Genomic DNA, 14,161 nt, shown 5'->3' with positions numbered 1-14,161 from the left:
AGGATTCCGCCAATAGCGTCGACGAGCTAACCACCTCCATCACAGGCTTCATTAGGAAATGCATCGCCGGCATTGTCCCCACAGTGAAGGTTCACTGCTTCCCCCAATCAAAAGCCCTGGATTAACACAGAGGTTGGTGCTAAAATAAAGGACAGGGCTACCACACACCAGGCTATCAAAGCCAACTCCTAGGCTACTGCTGAGGACACAAACAAGTACAAGAAGTTCCGCTACGACCTCTGGAGAGCCATCAAACAAGCAAAAGGACAATAGGAACCAGGTGGAATCCTATTACACAGGCTCTGACTCCCACAACGTGGCAGGGGCTACGTTCCATTACGGATTACAAAGGAAGACCCAGCCATGATCTGCCAAACTATGCCTCACTACCAGACGAAATCAATGCATTTTATGCATGTTTCGACAAAAATAACACCGGGCCCATGCATGAGGGCCTCCGCCGAACCAGGGGACTGGGTGATCTCGCTCTTCGAGGCCGACGTGAGTAAGACTTTCAATCAGGTCAACACTTGCAAGACCGCGGGGCTGAACGGTATTCCAGGGTGTGTTCTCAGAGCATGCGCAGAACAATTGGTAGGGATATTCACGTTCATTTTCAACCTCTCCTTGTCCCAGTCTGTAATCCCCACGTCTCAAGCTGACCGACATCATTTCTGTTCCCAATAACTCTAAGGCTACCTGCCACAATGACTACCGCCCTGCATCACTCACATCTGTAATCATGAAGGGCTTTGAAAGGCTGGTTATGGTACACATCAACTCCATCATCTCAGACACCATAGACCCCTCAAACTCAACTCTGGACCTCGAAGCCAGTTCCATTGCATTTTTTTTTTATTGTTTCACTCTAATCAGGGACTGGTTTAGACCTGGGACACCAGGTGGGTGCAATTAATTATCAGGTAGAACAGAAGACCAGCGGCTTCCGGACCTCGTAGGGCACGTGTCTTGTCATTATGGAGTATTGTGTAGATTGTTGAGGATGAAAATCCATTTCAGAATAAGGCTGTAATGTAACAAAATGTGGGAAAAGTCAAGGGGTCTGAATACTTTCAGAATGCACTGTATCTGGCCGGCCAGCCGGACCAATTTATCTGGCCAGCCGGACCTACCAATCTGGACAGACCTATCTTGCTAGATTCGGCCGGCCTGACAGCTAGGTCTGTCCGGCCGTCCAGACAGCTAGGTCCTGCCGGCCGCCAAGATAGCTAGGTTCAGCCGGCCAGATAGATACGTCCGGCCAAATTGGTCCGGTCGGCCAGATAGATACACAACATGTAAAGTGTTGGTCCCATGTGCTGAAATAAAAGATCCCAGAAATGTTCCATATGCACATAGAGCTTATTTCTCTCTAATTTTGGGCACACATCCCTGTTAGTGAGCATTTCTCCTTTGCCAAGATAATCCATTCACCTGACAGCTGTGGCATATCAAGAAGTGGATTAAACAGCGTGATCATTACACAGGTGCACCTTGTGCTGGGGACAATAAAAGGCCACTCTAAAATGTGCAGTTTTGTCACACAATACAATTGGCACGCTGACTGCAGGAATGTCCACCAGAGCTGTTGACAGAGAATTTAATGTTAATGTCTCTACCATTAACCACCTTGAACGTTATTTTACTGAATTTGGCAATACGCCCAACCGGCTTCACAACCGCAGCCCAGGACCTCCAAAGCCGGCTTCTTCACCTGCGGGATCATCTGAGACCAGCCAACCGGACAGGTGATGAAACCAAAGGATTTCTGCACAAACTGTCAGAAACCATCTCATGGAAGCTCATCTGCGCACTCGTCATCCTCACTAGGGTCTTGACCTGACTGCAGTTAGGCATCGTGACCAACTTCAGTGGGGAAATGCTCACCTTCGATGGCCACTGGCACGCTGGTGAAGTGTGCCCTTCACGGATGAATCCCAGTTTCAACTGTACTGTGCAGATGGGCAAGCAGTTTGCTGATGTCAACATTGTGAACAGTGCCCCATGGTGGCGGTGGGGTTATGGTATGGGCAGGAATAAGCTACAGACAATGAACACAATTGCATTTTCAAATCTTATGAAATTGTATTGGTCACATACACATATTTAGCAGATGTTATTGTGGGTGTAGCGAAATGCTTGAGTTCCTTGCTCCAACAGTGCAGTAATATCTAACAATTCACAACAATACACACAAATCTAAAAGTAAAATAATGGAATTAAGAAATATATAAATATTAGGATGAGCAATGTCGGAGTGGCATTGACTAAAATACAGTAGAATAGAATATAGTATATACATATGAAATGAGGAAAGCAGTATGTAAACATTATTAAAGTGACTAGTGTTCCATGTCTATGTATATAGGGCAGCAGCCTCTAAGGTGCAGGGTTGAGTAACCGGGTGGTAGCCAGCTAGTGATGGCTATTTAACAGTCTGATGGCCTTGAGAGAGAAACAGTTTTTCAGTCTCTCGATCCCAGCTTTGATGCACCTGTACTGACCTCGCCTTCTGGATGATAGCGGGAAAGAGCCATGATTCCGTGAAACAGAATATGTTACAGTCCCTGATGTCTCTCTGGAAGGAGATCCTCACCCTGAGCCCGTCTACTTTATTGTCCAGAGACTGAACATTAGCGAGTAATATACTCAGAAGCGGTGGATGGTGTGCCCAACTCCTGAGTGAGACTAGAAGTCCACTCCGAAAACTTCTCTGCCGACGGCATCTTGGAGCAGCCTCTGGGATAAGTTAAATTGCCCTGGGTGGTGCGAACAAAGGATCCAATTCAGGAAAGTCCTATTCCTGGTTGTAGTGCTGGTGAGTTACTGCCACTCTGATATCCAAAAGTTATTACACCAAAAACAAAATACTGCAAAGTTGCTTAGGAGCTAGAAACTGAGCTTCCATGTCTGTCGGCGCCATCTTGGCAATTTGAATGCACAGAGATACCGTGAGGAGATCCTGACGCCCATTGTCGTGCCATTCATCCGCCGCCATCACCTCGTTTCAGCCTGGTTGGAGGAGCCATAGGAGGACGACCTCATTTTAATAGAACCCCACAGTGGAGGTGTCATAATAACCATAAAACATAGCGATCAAACAGGAAAATGGTTCCTATCGTTTTTTCCAGCATTCATTTTTCCCATAGGGAATTTTAGAGACACTTAAAATAAGGGTTGTGACGTTTTGATAACCGTGTAAATCTCTCTCGTGCAAGGTGACTTTTATCAATATAATAAAGTACACTTTATGGAACAGCGGGGAATGCCTCAACTGGTAGCTTCATTAAATGTTACCTGCAAAACACAAGTCTCAACGTCAACAGCGAAGAGGTGATTCTGGGATGCTGGCCTAATAGGCAGAGTTCCTCTGTCCAGTGTCTGTGTTATTTTGCCCATCTTAATCTTTTCTTTTTTGGCCAGTCTGAGATATGGCTTTTTCTTTGCAACTCTGCCTAGAAGGCCAGCCTCCCGGAGTCGCCTCTTTGCTGTTGACGTTGAGACTGGTGTTTTAAGGGTACTATTTAATAAAGTTTCCAGTTGAGGACTTGTGAGGCGTCTGTTTCTCAAACTAGACACTCTAATGTACTTGTCCTCTTGCTCAGTTGTGCACCGGGGCCTCCCACTCCTCTTTCTATTCTGGTTAGAGCCAGTTTGCACTGTTCTGTGAAGGGAGTAGTACACAGCATTGTACAAATCTTCAGTTTCTTGGCAATTTTTTGCATGGAATAGCCTTCATTTCTCGGAAAAAGAATAGACTGACGAGTTTTAGAAGAAGGTTATTTTTTTCTAGCCACTTTGAGCCTGTAATCGAACCCACAAATGCTGATGCTCCAGATACTCAACTAGTCTAAAGAAGGCCAGTTTTATTGCTTCTTTAAATCAGTACAACAGTTTTCAGCTGTGCTAACAATTTCAAAAGGGTTTTCTAATGATCAATTAGCCTTTTAAAATGATAAACTTGGATTAGCTAACAAAACATGCCATTGGAACACAGGAGCGATGGTTGCTAATAATGGGCCTCTGTACACCTATGTAGATATTCCAATAAAAATCAGCCGTTTCCAGCTACAATAGTCATTTACAACATTAACAATGTCTACATTGTATTTCTGATCAATTTGATGTTGTTTTAATGGACAAAAAAATTTGCTTTTCTTTCAAAAACATTTCTAAGTGACCCCAAACTTTTGAACGGTAGTGTAAACAAACACAAATACACAATTCCTGAGAGCTGAAAATGTCCCAGGTCTTCCATGGCCTGCATACTCACCAGACACGTGTACGACGGCGTGTTCCAGTTCCTGACAATATTCAGCACCTTCGCACAGCCATTGAAGAGGAGTGGGACAACATTCCACAGGACACAATCAACAGCCTGATCAACTCTATGCAAAGGATATGTCACGCTGCATGAGGCAAATGGTGGTCACACCAGATACCGACTGATTTTCTGATCCACACCCCTACCTTTTTTTTTTAAGGTATCTGTGACCAACAGTCATGTGGAATCCATAGATTAGGGCCTAATGAATGTATTTCAATTGACTGATTTCCCATAGGGCGGCGCACAATTGGCCCAGCATCATCCGGGTTTGGCCAGGTTAGGCCGTCATTGTAAATAAGAATTTGTTCTTAACTGACTTGCCTTTTTAAATAAAGGTAAAAATTACCAAATAAATACATTGCTTATATGAACTCAGTAAAATCTTTGAATGTGTTGCATGTTGCATTTATGTTTTTGGTCAGTGTATAAAGTTCCACTTCGCATTTAATTCTAAATGCCTACTGCTTGCAACTATAAAAATAATGCTTCTTGGCAGGAAATGGATTGTCCTGATTTTCAAAAATGCCTGAATTGCTTTGCCTTACTTTTCTGGTTGGCTGGCAAGTTTCATCATCCAATTATCTGTATAAAACAATATGCATATTTTCCCATCAGAGATGTGTTTCAATCAAACTGACTTTTTACTGATAAAAGGCTGTGCGTGATGAAGTAGCGCACATAAAAAAATCAGTGGTGAAAGTACTTAAGTAGTTTTTGGGGGTATCTGTACTTTACAATTTATATTTTTGACTACTTTTACTTCACTACATTCCTAAAGAAAATAATGTACTTTTTACTCCATAGATTTTTTTCTATTCAAACGTTCTAAATGGAAAGATAGCTACTGACTGAGATAGGTGGGTATCTACCACAAACTGCTGTAGCCTACTCAGAAATTAAGAGTCGGGCACCTCACCTGTTTCGATCAATCAGAGAAGACAGATTTTCCCCGAGTTAGGCCTCTACCTCTTCCTCTATCTCCCTCCAACAGGTGGCGTTTTATCGCCCACCGAGCAAGGAGTTTTTAAATGGGAGGTCAGTCATTGAGTGTCAAATTTGGTCAACAAAAAAATGTATGGCGTATTTACTAGGTGAGGTTTATTTGATTGAATATACGTTTCGTAATGCTTAGGTTGTGAGTGTACGGATATAAGTAGGATACGTGACATCCCCGCAACTTTGAGAAAAACACTTTATATCCGAGATGGCTATGCATATTCCTGGCATGAGGCTAGTAGCATAGCATCTCTCCATTGAATAAAGGCGGTTGACGTCGACAACCCTCAATGAATATTCAAAAAAGTATTACATAATTGCATGTATCCACCAATTCAAAATAAGGATAGGAGGAAGCTAAACATCCTGCCATGCCGCTTTGTGGACAATGACTAGCATTGTTAGGACATATAATGCGAATATCTAGCAGTTGTGAGTTCGAATCTCATGAGGGACAACTTTAGCATTAAGCTAATTAGCAACTTTTCAACAACTTAGCATGTTAGCTAACCCATCCCCTAACCTTAACCCTTTTAACTAACCTTTCCCCTAACCTTAGCCCTTTTAGCTAACCCTTCTCCTAACCTTAACACCTAGCTAACGTTAGCGAGCTAGCTAGAATTCGTAAACATATAGTACATTCTGCAAATTCTTAACATAATACAAAGTGGGTGCTGGACATCCACAAATTAATACATACCATATCATACTAAATGGAGTGTCTCGGATTTACATACAGAATAATATGAAATGCTCTGAGACCAGGTTGAGATGGCAGCATTATACATTGTTGGATTACTTCATGGTGCACAAAAAATATATAATTTAATAATGGAGCATTTCCTAAATTCCAACGTTCCACCTGCAACTAGCCATTGGCGTTTTTGAGATAGCGAAGTCAAAAATTAAGGAAGTATTGCCAAGTAAAGATTTGTTGAAAATGAATTGAACTACCCCAAGCTGCAAGAGTAGCCTACATTATTACATATCGACCATTGCAGATCTGTAGTTAGGGTAAAGTCTCCCCAGAGTCAAAGGACCACCTTTCAGGGGATCAATACTGTGGGCTTACAAACCTGATGATTAGTACCAGGATCTGATTGGGAAACTGATGTCTAATTCACACCTGAAGCAAAGACTGTACAGTATTAAGAAACTCTGTGTCTGAAGTTTGGCATTCAACTGAAAGCTGTTCTCTGTGGTGGAAAAATTGGGCATACACAGTGGCCCCATTTACACTGCATATTTCAAAAACTTAGAAAAATGTAAGGACATAGTCCAAATTATTTAAATATCTAATTTTGACAGAACCTGAAGTAAATAAAAAAAATAGCAATCGATTTTTTTAAAACTTTTGACCCAATTTCAAACAATGTAATGTGAGGAATAGGAAAAACAAATACAATAGATGTAATTTCTTAATGAACCCATAACTACTCAAAACATATTGCCTAATGGTAAAATCCTAAAAGGTCACCAACAAGTCCAATTAAAATTAAGCTGAGATCTGGATCATTTAGGGGCATTTCCATGTACTCACATAAGTTTGTATTGGTTTCTGGACTGGATCGATGAACCGTTTAACTCCTATGTCTGGAAATTAAAATGGACAATTCCAATCCGTGACTCCAAAACCTGACTTACAAGGCTACCGTCTCATTTCTGAAAACATAAAATTGCTGTTCATCATTTTAACCTCAACCTGAAGAATATATAAAAGCTATGGTCCTAAAATAAGACATTCAATTTAAATGTAGAGATTAAAAGGTGTAGATTTGGTTTATTGACATTTGGAACAATTGCATCACCGGTAGCAATAGGACCCGATGCAACTGTTTCTTCCACATCTGTCCTCATGAGGCATAGGGACTTGAAACGTCTTATCTACTGTGATCTTATACCAAATGATTCTGAACCCATCTCAGACTTCAACCGATACACAGAACTCTTGTGCAAAATACTGGAACAATTACACATCTGGTTATATCTGTCAGTATTACAGAATAATAACCAAACTGTCTGTTTCTCGATGTATAAACTAAACAATACATTAAAGCCTTTGAACTCAAGCCAATCATTATAAATACAAAGATGTACATCAACTAGACTTTTTTTTTTAAGCTATAAAATAAAATGTAATCTACAATTGGATCACAATAGCGGTAAGCTGCCTTGAGGTGCCAGAATGATCCCAAAGACATAGAAAAGTCCCATCAGGAGGTTGAGCTTGGCTGTCTTTTGGGGGATCTTGGAATAGCACTGGCTGCGGAACTGCCTCTCCAGGGGGAAGGCCATGGGCAGCGTGAGCAGGGGCAGGGCCATGCTGATGGTGTAGTGGGTGGCCAGAATGCAGAAGAGCACGTAAGGGAAAAACAGCAGGAGGTTGAAGAGGATGTAGGACAGCGTGGGCCCAATGAGGATGGCCAGAGTGACGATGCCTGCCTGTTTGTCAGAGTCCATGTCTCTGGTGTTGTTGCTGTGTAGAATGGCCTCCGTGTTGAGGGCCAGGGGGACGGCGTAGACCAAGGGCAGGACTGACAGGTAGCCCACCTGCACGGCGTGGGCAAACATGACTGCCAGGGGGCCAAATGTTATCAGGATAACCACATCCCCCAGGGCCACATACTTAAGACCAATGCCTGGAAACAGGACAAGGAAGATATCATAAGTATCTGGATATTAGTGTGTGTGTGTGTGGTTAGTATTGGTAAAAAGATAGTGAGTGAAATAATGTCAGTAAATCTTTAAAACAGGTTAATGGTTAGCTCACCTCCCGTGTACAGGAAAGAACTTGAGAGCCCTCCAAAATAAATAAGGGCCAGATGTTCCATCCGCAATGTGGAGAGAAAGTAGAGCAGTGTGGCACACAAGCAGCCCAGAGAGTAGAGCAGCGCTCCAAACATGACCACGTCCTGCGGTGCCAGGATCTCATCCACAAGAGTCCTATCATCACTCTTCTTGTGGTCGATCCCTTTGGAGAAGTCATAGTAGGTGTTAACCAGGTTCCCTGCCCCATGCACCACCAGCACAGCTACGGCACACACCATGAGGATGACCAAGTCCACAGAGCCCTCCAGCTTGTAGGCCAGGGCACTGCCTAGCGCCACCGGTATGAGGGAGGCGCTGAAACTCCACGGCCGCAGGGCCAGCACATAAGCAGCACACTTGTACCTCATGTCGGACGCAACTCTGGCCATCCCTGACCGTCGCTGATCAGCGGTGTGGTTCCGCACAACGTCATTCAAACCGGAATGCCTTGTCTCATTATGTCCATTCGATCCAGCCAAAACAAATGTCTCCGCGTGGCTTGGTTTCTGCCCCACAGCCATACCTCTGCCAAGGTCTGCAGTAGTGCCAGCAACAATCATAAAGAAATGGATAGTAAACCTGAAACAGAGTTACAGAGGTCACACATATAACTTAATTTACGTACAGTGAACATCTCATGTAATGAGCAAGTGCAACAGAATCCAGGCTCTGAAATGTATTTAAAACCAGTAAGAATCAGCTATTATTTTGTCCATCATTGAAGGTTTCCAAGAGCATGCAACAGGAAAAACAAATTGTTGTTGAGCAGGATTAAAGCTCGCTACTACATGCTAGGACGAGGCAACAAGTCTGTTTAATTTCCAGTACTTCCATCCTGACTGACAGTAGCTAGAAATATGCTAGCTGGACCAGCTGTATTTCAATGCACCATCTTGTAAATTGTACAAAAACGCCTGTTGGATTGCCACATTGCTTGCTTCCTACAACCTCGTAAAATGTGCCTTCAGAGCATTGCACTAGGGGGCTGGATAGTCAACTAGCTAGCTACAGAGATTAAAGGATTAAAGCTAAAAGCTACCTAGCCAGTATGCTAATTAGCTAGCTAGCCAATAGCCAGGGAGAAATGAAATGTTGGACACCGGATATTACCTGTTTTATGTATCCTTTCTCTCATAAACTATTTCACACCATGTAACAACATCTTTCTGTGACCGCTACATAACTACAGGGCTGACCCTGCTCCGCTGGCAAGCATGCTACGTGTCAATTTTGAGGATATTTCACTGGCTGATCACAGTTAACCCTGACGGACGCCATTTTGTCCAACCAAAGTGCAGTATAAATAGCCACCGTTGGAAACGCATTCCATCGTCATCTGAGTTCCGCGTCTTGTGACGCTAACATGTCAATTAACCCCTTTCTCAAGATGAATTTAAAAAATATATATATCTCAAAATATTTTTTATTAAAAATATCGCTTATTATCACACTCGCACCAACTCATATATTATAAATACTAAGGCAGGAATTACATTCTTGGTTCTTTGGTGGTGGGTCAAAAAACAGCTCCGGGTAAAATTTGCCATAGGGTAGAGACAGATCTAGGGTCAGCTCGATCTCTCCCTATCTCACCCGGATTTGTTAAAGAGCGAACTCAGACCAGCATGGGTAAATACTATACCCACTAAAAGTACACGTCTCCAAAAACATTTGTATGTACATGTTTGTTTCAATACTTTTCGAACGTTGCCGATTAAGAAAGCACACCAGACTCAAATTGCGTGTTTTGGCCATTCACACACGCACTTATTTGATGTAAACTAGGCTACAACCTTTGCGGTTTACACAGTTCTGCAGAATGTATGCCTATCATCACAGCTCACCATCTATTTGACGCAGGTAACTACAACTAGCCTACTACAATGAAAATAACATTTGAAAAATATGTTTTACTTACATTAGGCAACAGCCTGTTTTTCCTATATAATTATAAAATAGATGGGCCAAATAAATTTGAAGTAATAGGTATTATATAAATCAAAGTCAACCTAATGTTGTTATACGGGGCGGAAGGTAGCCTAGTGGTTAGAGTGTTGGGCTTGATTGAATCCCCGAGCTGACAAAGTACAAATCTGTCGTTCTGCCCCCGAACAAGGCAGTTAACACACAGTTCCCCGGTAGACCATCATTGTAAATAAGAATGTGTTTAACTGACTTGCCTAATTAAATAAATAAATAATATGCCCATACCTCAGCTAAAATGACAGACCTGCACAGACTGAGAATTGTTCCCCCTAATATTGTATGAACTTTATTAATAAGCAGTCAAAAATAATTGATTCGTCAAAATAGTTTTGAGATTGTCGAATACATGCAGCTGGTTTCCTTTCCATTTAAACATGTCAAGCTCTGACTTTCATTTAAAGTAATGTGAAACCACTGGCAGACTGTGCGGAATAGCGCTGCGCCGGAGGGTTGTATAGCTGCAGACTTTTTGATGTAGCTTTGAGCTGGCGGTGGGTGACAAAGGATTCCACAACCCATTCTGCTGGACTGTGCTTGCCACGGTTATCCTCAATTGAAAATATTGTGTTCAAATAAAAGGATGCAATGGATGGCCATTGATATCCATGGGGATAGATGGTGGTGAAATTGACTGGTCTGTCTTTGTTGAGGGAATTTTTCTGGAAGGTGATATCGCAACGATGGTGTGTCAAACGTTCAGAAGTTTACAAAGAGGCGATGTCAGTGCTCCTTTGCTTGCTGTGACGGTGCTTGGGATTCTGTTCGCTGGGATGCAAGAAACCACAGCATTTCCCACCTGGAGAATAGAGGTATGGTGTGACAATTCCACTTTCTAACGGCATACCTCCTATCGCACCGGTTCATTCAATTTGTATACTGGACAGGTTAAGAAAACCACATTGCTGGAATAAGTTATGATCGAGACTTTGGATGTTGAAAACCATTTAGGACCAAAACAATCCTTTCATTTGAAAAACAATCTGTGTCTACCAAGATATATGCTTTGTTACAGCTGTTGGACAACAGCAACTTTTAAGTAAAAACATGTCATTGTAATATGAAGCACATTTTTCGTTAGACGGTAAAGGATTTTAGCCCACTATGACTTCATCAGATAGAAATCTAAATGCCTTTTCATAATCATTAATTATGCACGAGATAATGTAGCCTTTTCCTATTCAATAATTGGAGGAATTCCAATTTTGATAGTGCAATAAAATTGTAGGCCTTCAAAATAGGCTACCTATCCAGTGGATAGTGGAAAATATGAATATTAAGGACAAAAATCAATTATGGAGTTGAATATGGATTGGATGGTTTCATCCAACTGGGCACACACTTGTTGAATCAACGTTGTTTCCACGTCATTTCAAATAAAATAAAATGTTATTCCTCACATGCTTGGTAAACAACAGGTGTAGACTAACCGTAAAATGCTTACTTCTGGTCCTTCCCAACAATGCAGAGAGAAAGAAAATAGAGAAATAATAGAAAAGTTAAACACATAATAATAAAAGTAATAATAGCTACACAATGAGTAAAGATAACTTGGATATATACAATGTGTACCAGTCCCGAGTCAATGTGTCCGTGTACGAGGTAATTGAGGTAGATATGTACATATAACTAGAAATAAAGTGACAGATGGTGAACAGCAGCTTATGTGATGAGTCAAAAAAGTTTGTGCAAAAATGGGCAAAGCAGATAGTCCAGGTAGTATTTGGTTAACTATTTAACGAACTATTTAGCAGTCTTATGGCTTAGGCGTAGAAGCTGTTCAGGGTCCTGTTGGTTCGAGACTTGGTGCATTGATACGGTTTGCCGTGCGATATCAGAGGGAACAGTCTGTGACTTGGGTGGCTGGAGTCTTTTACAATGTTTAGGGCCTTCCTCTGACATTTAACCTTTATTTAACTAGACAAGTCAGTTAAGAACAAATTCTTATTTACAATGACGGCCTACCAAGAGGCAAAAGGCTTTCTGCGGGGAGGGTGCTGGGATAAAACATTTAAATGTAGGACAAAACACACATCACGACAAGAGAGACCTAAGATAAATAAAATAAAATATTTTTTTTATTTGATTACAACAGGTGTAGACCTTACATTGAAATGCTTACTTACAAGCCTTTAACTAACAATGCTTTAAGAAGAAAAACGTGTTAAGTAAAAAATAGATAAGTAAAAAAAAAATGAATCAATAAAAGTAACAAATAATTAAACAGCAGCAGTCAAACAATAATAGCAATAACAAGGCTATATACAGGGGGCACCAGTACAGAGTCAATGTGCAGGGGCACCAGTTAGTTGAGGTAATTGAGGTAATGTGTACATGTAGGTAGAGTTAAAGTGACCATGCATAAATAATAGCAACAGCACAAAAGAGTGGTCTGGGTAGCCATTTGATTAGCTGTTCAGAAGGTAGAAGCTGTTAAGAAGCCTTTTGGACCTATACTTGGCACTCCAGTACCGCTTGCCGTGCAGTAGCATAGAGAACAGTCTATGACTAGGGTGGCTGGAGTCTTTGACAATTTTTAGGGTCTTCCTCTGACACCGTCTGGTATAGAGGTCCTGGATGGTGGGAGGCTTGGCCCCAGATATGTACTGTGCCGTACGCACTACCCTCTGTAGTGCCTTGCGGTCGGAGGCCGTGCAGTTGCTATACCAGGCAGTGATGCAGCCAGTCAGGATGCTCTCGATGGTGCAGCTGTAGAACCTTTTGAGGATCTGAGGACCATTGCCAAATCTTTCAGTCTCCTGGGGGGGAATAGCCTTTGTCGTGCCCTCTTCACGACTGTCTTTGTGTGTTTGGACCATGATAGTTTGTTGGTGATGTGGACACCAAGGAACTTGAAGCTCTCAATCTGCTCCACTGCAGCCCCGTCGATGAGAATGGGGGCGTGCTCGGTCCTTCTTTTCCTGTAATCCACAATCATCTCTTTTGTCTTGATCACTTTGAGGGAGAGGTTGTTGTCCTGGCACCACACGGCCAGGTCTCTTACCTCCTCCCTGATGTTTGTCTCATCGTCGTCAGTGATCAGGCCTACCACCGTCATGTTGTCTGCAAACTTAATGATGGTGTTGGAGTTGTGCGCGGCCACGCAGTCGTGGGTGAACAGGGAGTACAGGAGGGGACTAAGCATGCAACCGTGAGGGGCCCCCGTGTTGAGGGTAAGCGTGGTGGATGTGTTATTGCCTACCCTCACCTCCTGGGGGCGTCCCTTCAGGAAGTCCCAGGGTCCTTAGCTTAGTGATGAGCTTGGAGGGCACTATGGTGTTGAACGCTGAGCTGTAGTCAATGAACAGCATTCTCATGTAGGTGTTCCTTTTATTCAAGTGGGAAAGGGCAGTGTGGAGTGTAATATAAAATGTGTTATCTGTGGATCTGTTGGGGCGGTATGCAAATTGGAGTAGGTCCAGGGTGTCTGGGATGATGGTGTTGATGTGAGCCCAGCATTTCGAAGCATTTCATGGCTACAGATGTGAGTGCTACGGGGCAATAGTAATTTATACTGTTTACCTTAGCGTTCTTGGTAACAGGGACTATGGTGGTCTGCTTGAAACATGTAGGTATTACAGACTAAATCAGGGAGAGGTTGAAAATGTCAGTGAAAACACTTGTCAGCTGTTCAATGCATGCTCTGAGTACGCATCCTGGTAATCTGTCTGGCCCTGCGGCCTTGTGAATTTGAACCTGTTTAAAGGTCTTACCGACACTGGCTACAGAGAGCGTGATCACACAGTCATCCGGAACAGCTGGCGCTCTCATGCATGATTCAGCGTTGTTTGTCTCGAAGCGAGCATAAAAGGCATTTTGCTCGTCTGGTAGGCTCACGTCACTCGTGGCTGGGTTTCCCTTAGTAATCCGTGATAGTTTGCAAGCCCTGCCACATCCGACGAGCATCAGAGCCAATGTAGTAGGTTTCGATCATTGTCCTGTATTGATGCGTTGCCTGTTTGATGGTTCGTCGGAGGGCATAGTGGGATTTGTTATAAGAGTCCGGGTTAGAGTCCCTCTCTTTGAAAGCATCAGCTCTAGCAGGTC

The 14,161-nt window shown here is 42.7% G+C and overlaps 2 protein-coding genes across 3 annotated transcripts in view; one reads left to right on the top strand and one right to left on the bottom strand.

The window, feature by feature from the left end:
* Positions 1–6,675: 6,675 nt before the first annotated feature.
* Positions 6,676–9,434, bottom strand: LOC115165861 (ubiA prenyltransferase domain-containing protein 1-like). The gene is made up of 3 exons (XM_029719303.1): positions 9,242–9,434; positions 8,094–8,710; positions 6,676–7,962 (listed from the first exon to the last, which is right to left on the bottom strand). The coding sequence occupies exons 2-3, from the start codon at positions 8,689–8,691 to the stop codon at positions 7,475–7,477; spliced, it is 1,086 nt and encodes a 361-aa protein (XP_029575163.1). The 5' UTR covers positions 8,692–8,710; positions 9,242–9,434; the 3' UTR covers positions 6,676–7,474.
* A 1,104-nt stretch (positions 9,435–10,538) lies between these two features.
* LOC115165860 (matrix metalloproteinase-23) overlaps positions 10,539–14,161 on the top strand; it is a 29,357-nt gene continuing 25,734 nt past the window's right edge. The window contains exon 1 of one of the 2 annotated variants that reach the window (XM_029719301.1): positions 10,539–10,926. In XM_029719301.1, coding sequence (XP_029575161.1) covers positions 10,723–10,926 — 204 coding nt within the window. In that variant the 5' untranslated portion in view covers positions 10,539–10,722. The remainder of the gene's footprint in view (positions 10,927–14,161) is intronic. The other variant, XM_029719302.1, reaches the window with a different exon arrangement.

The sequence above is a fragment of the Salmo trutta genome, chromosome 28 (assembly GCF_901001165.1).
Source record: "Salmo trutta chromosome 28, fSalTru1.1, whole genome shotgun sequence".
In the NCBI taxonomy this organism is placed as follows: Eukaryota; Metazoa; Chordata; class Actinopteri; order Salmoniformes; family Salmonidae; genus Salmo; species Salmo trutta.
This window is presented reverse-complemented; position numbering and strand designations above follow the sequence as displayed.

What these genes read in the sequence shown, in the direction of transcription:
- LOC115165861 (XM_029719303.1), bottom strand. Translation starts at nt 8,691, where the DNA reads ATGATTGTTGCTGGCACTACTGCAGACCTTGGCAGAGGTATGGCTGTG. An exon ending in TTCTTTCCTGTACACGGGAG is followed by an intron (nt 7,963 to 8,093) that starts GTGAGCTAACCA and finishes TCCTGTTTCCAG; the next exon opens with GCATTGGTCTTAAGTATGTG.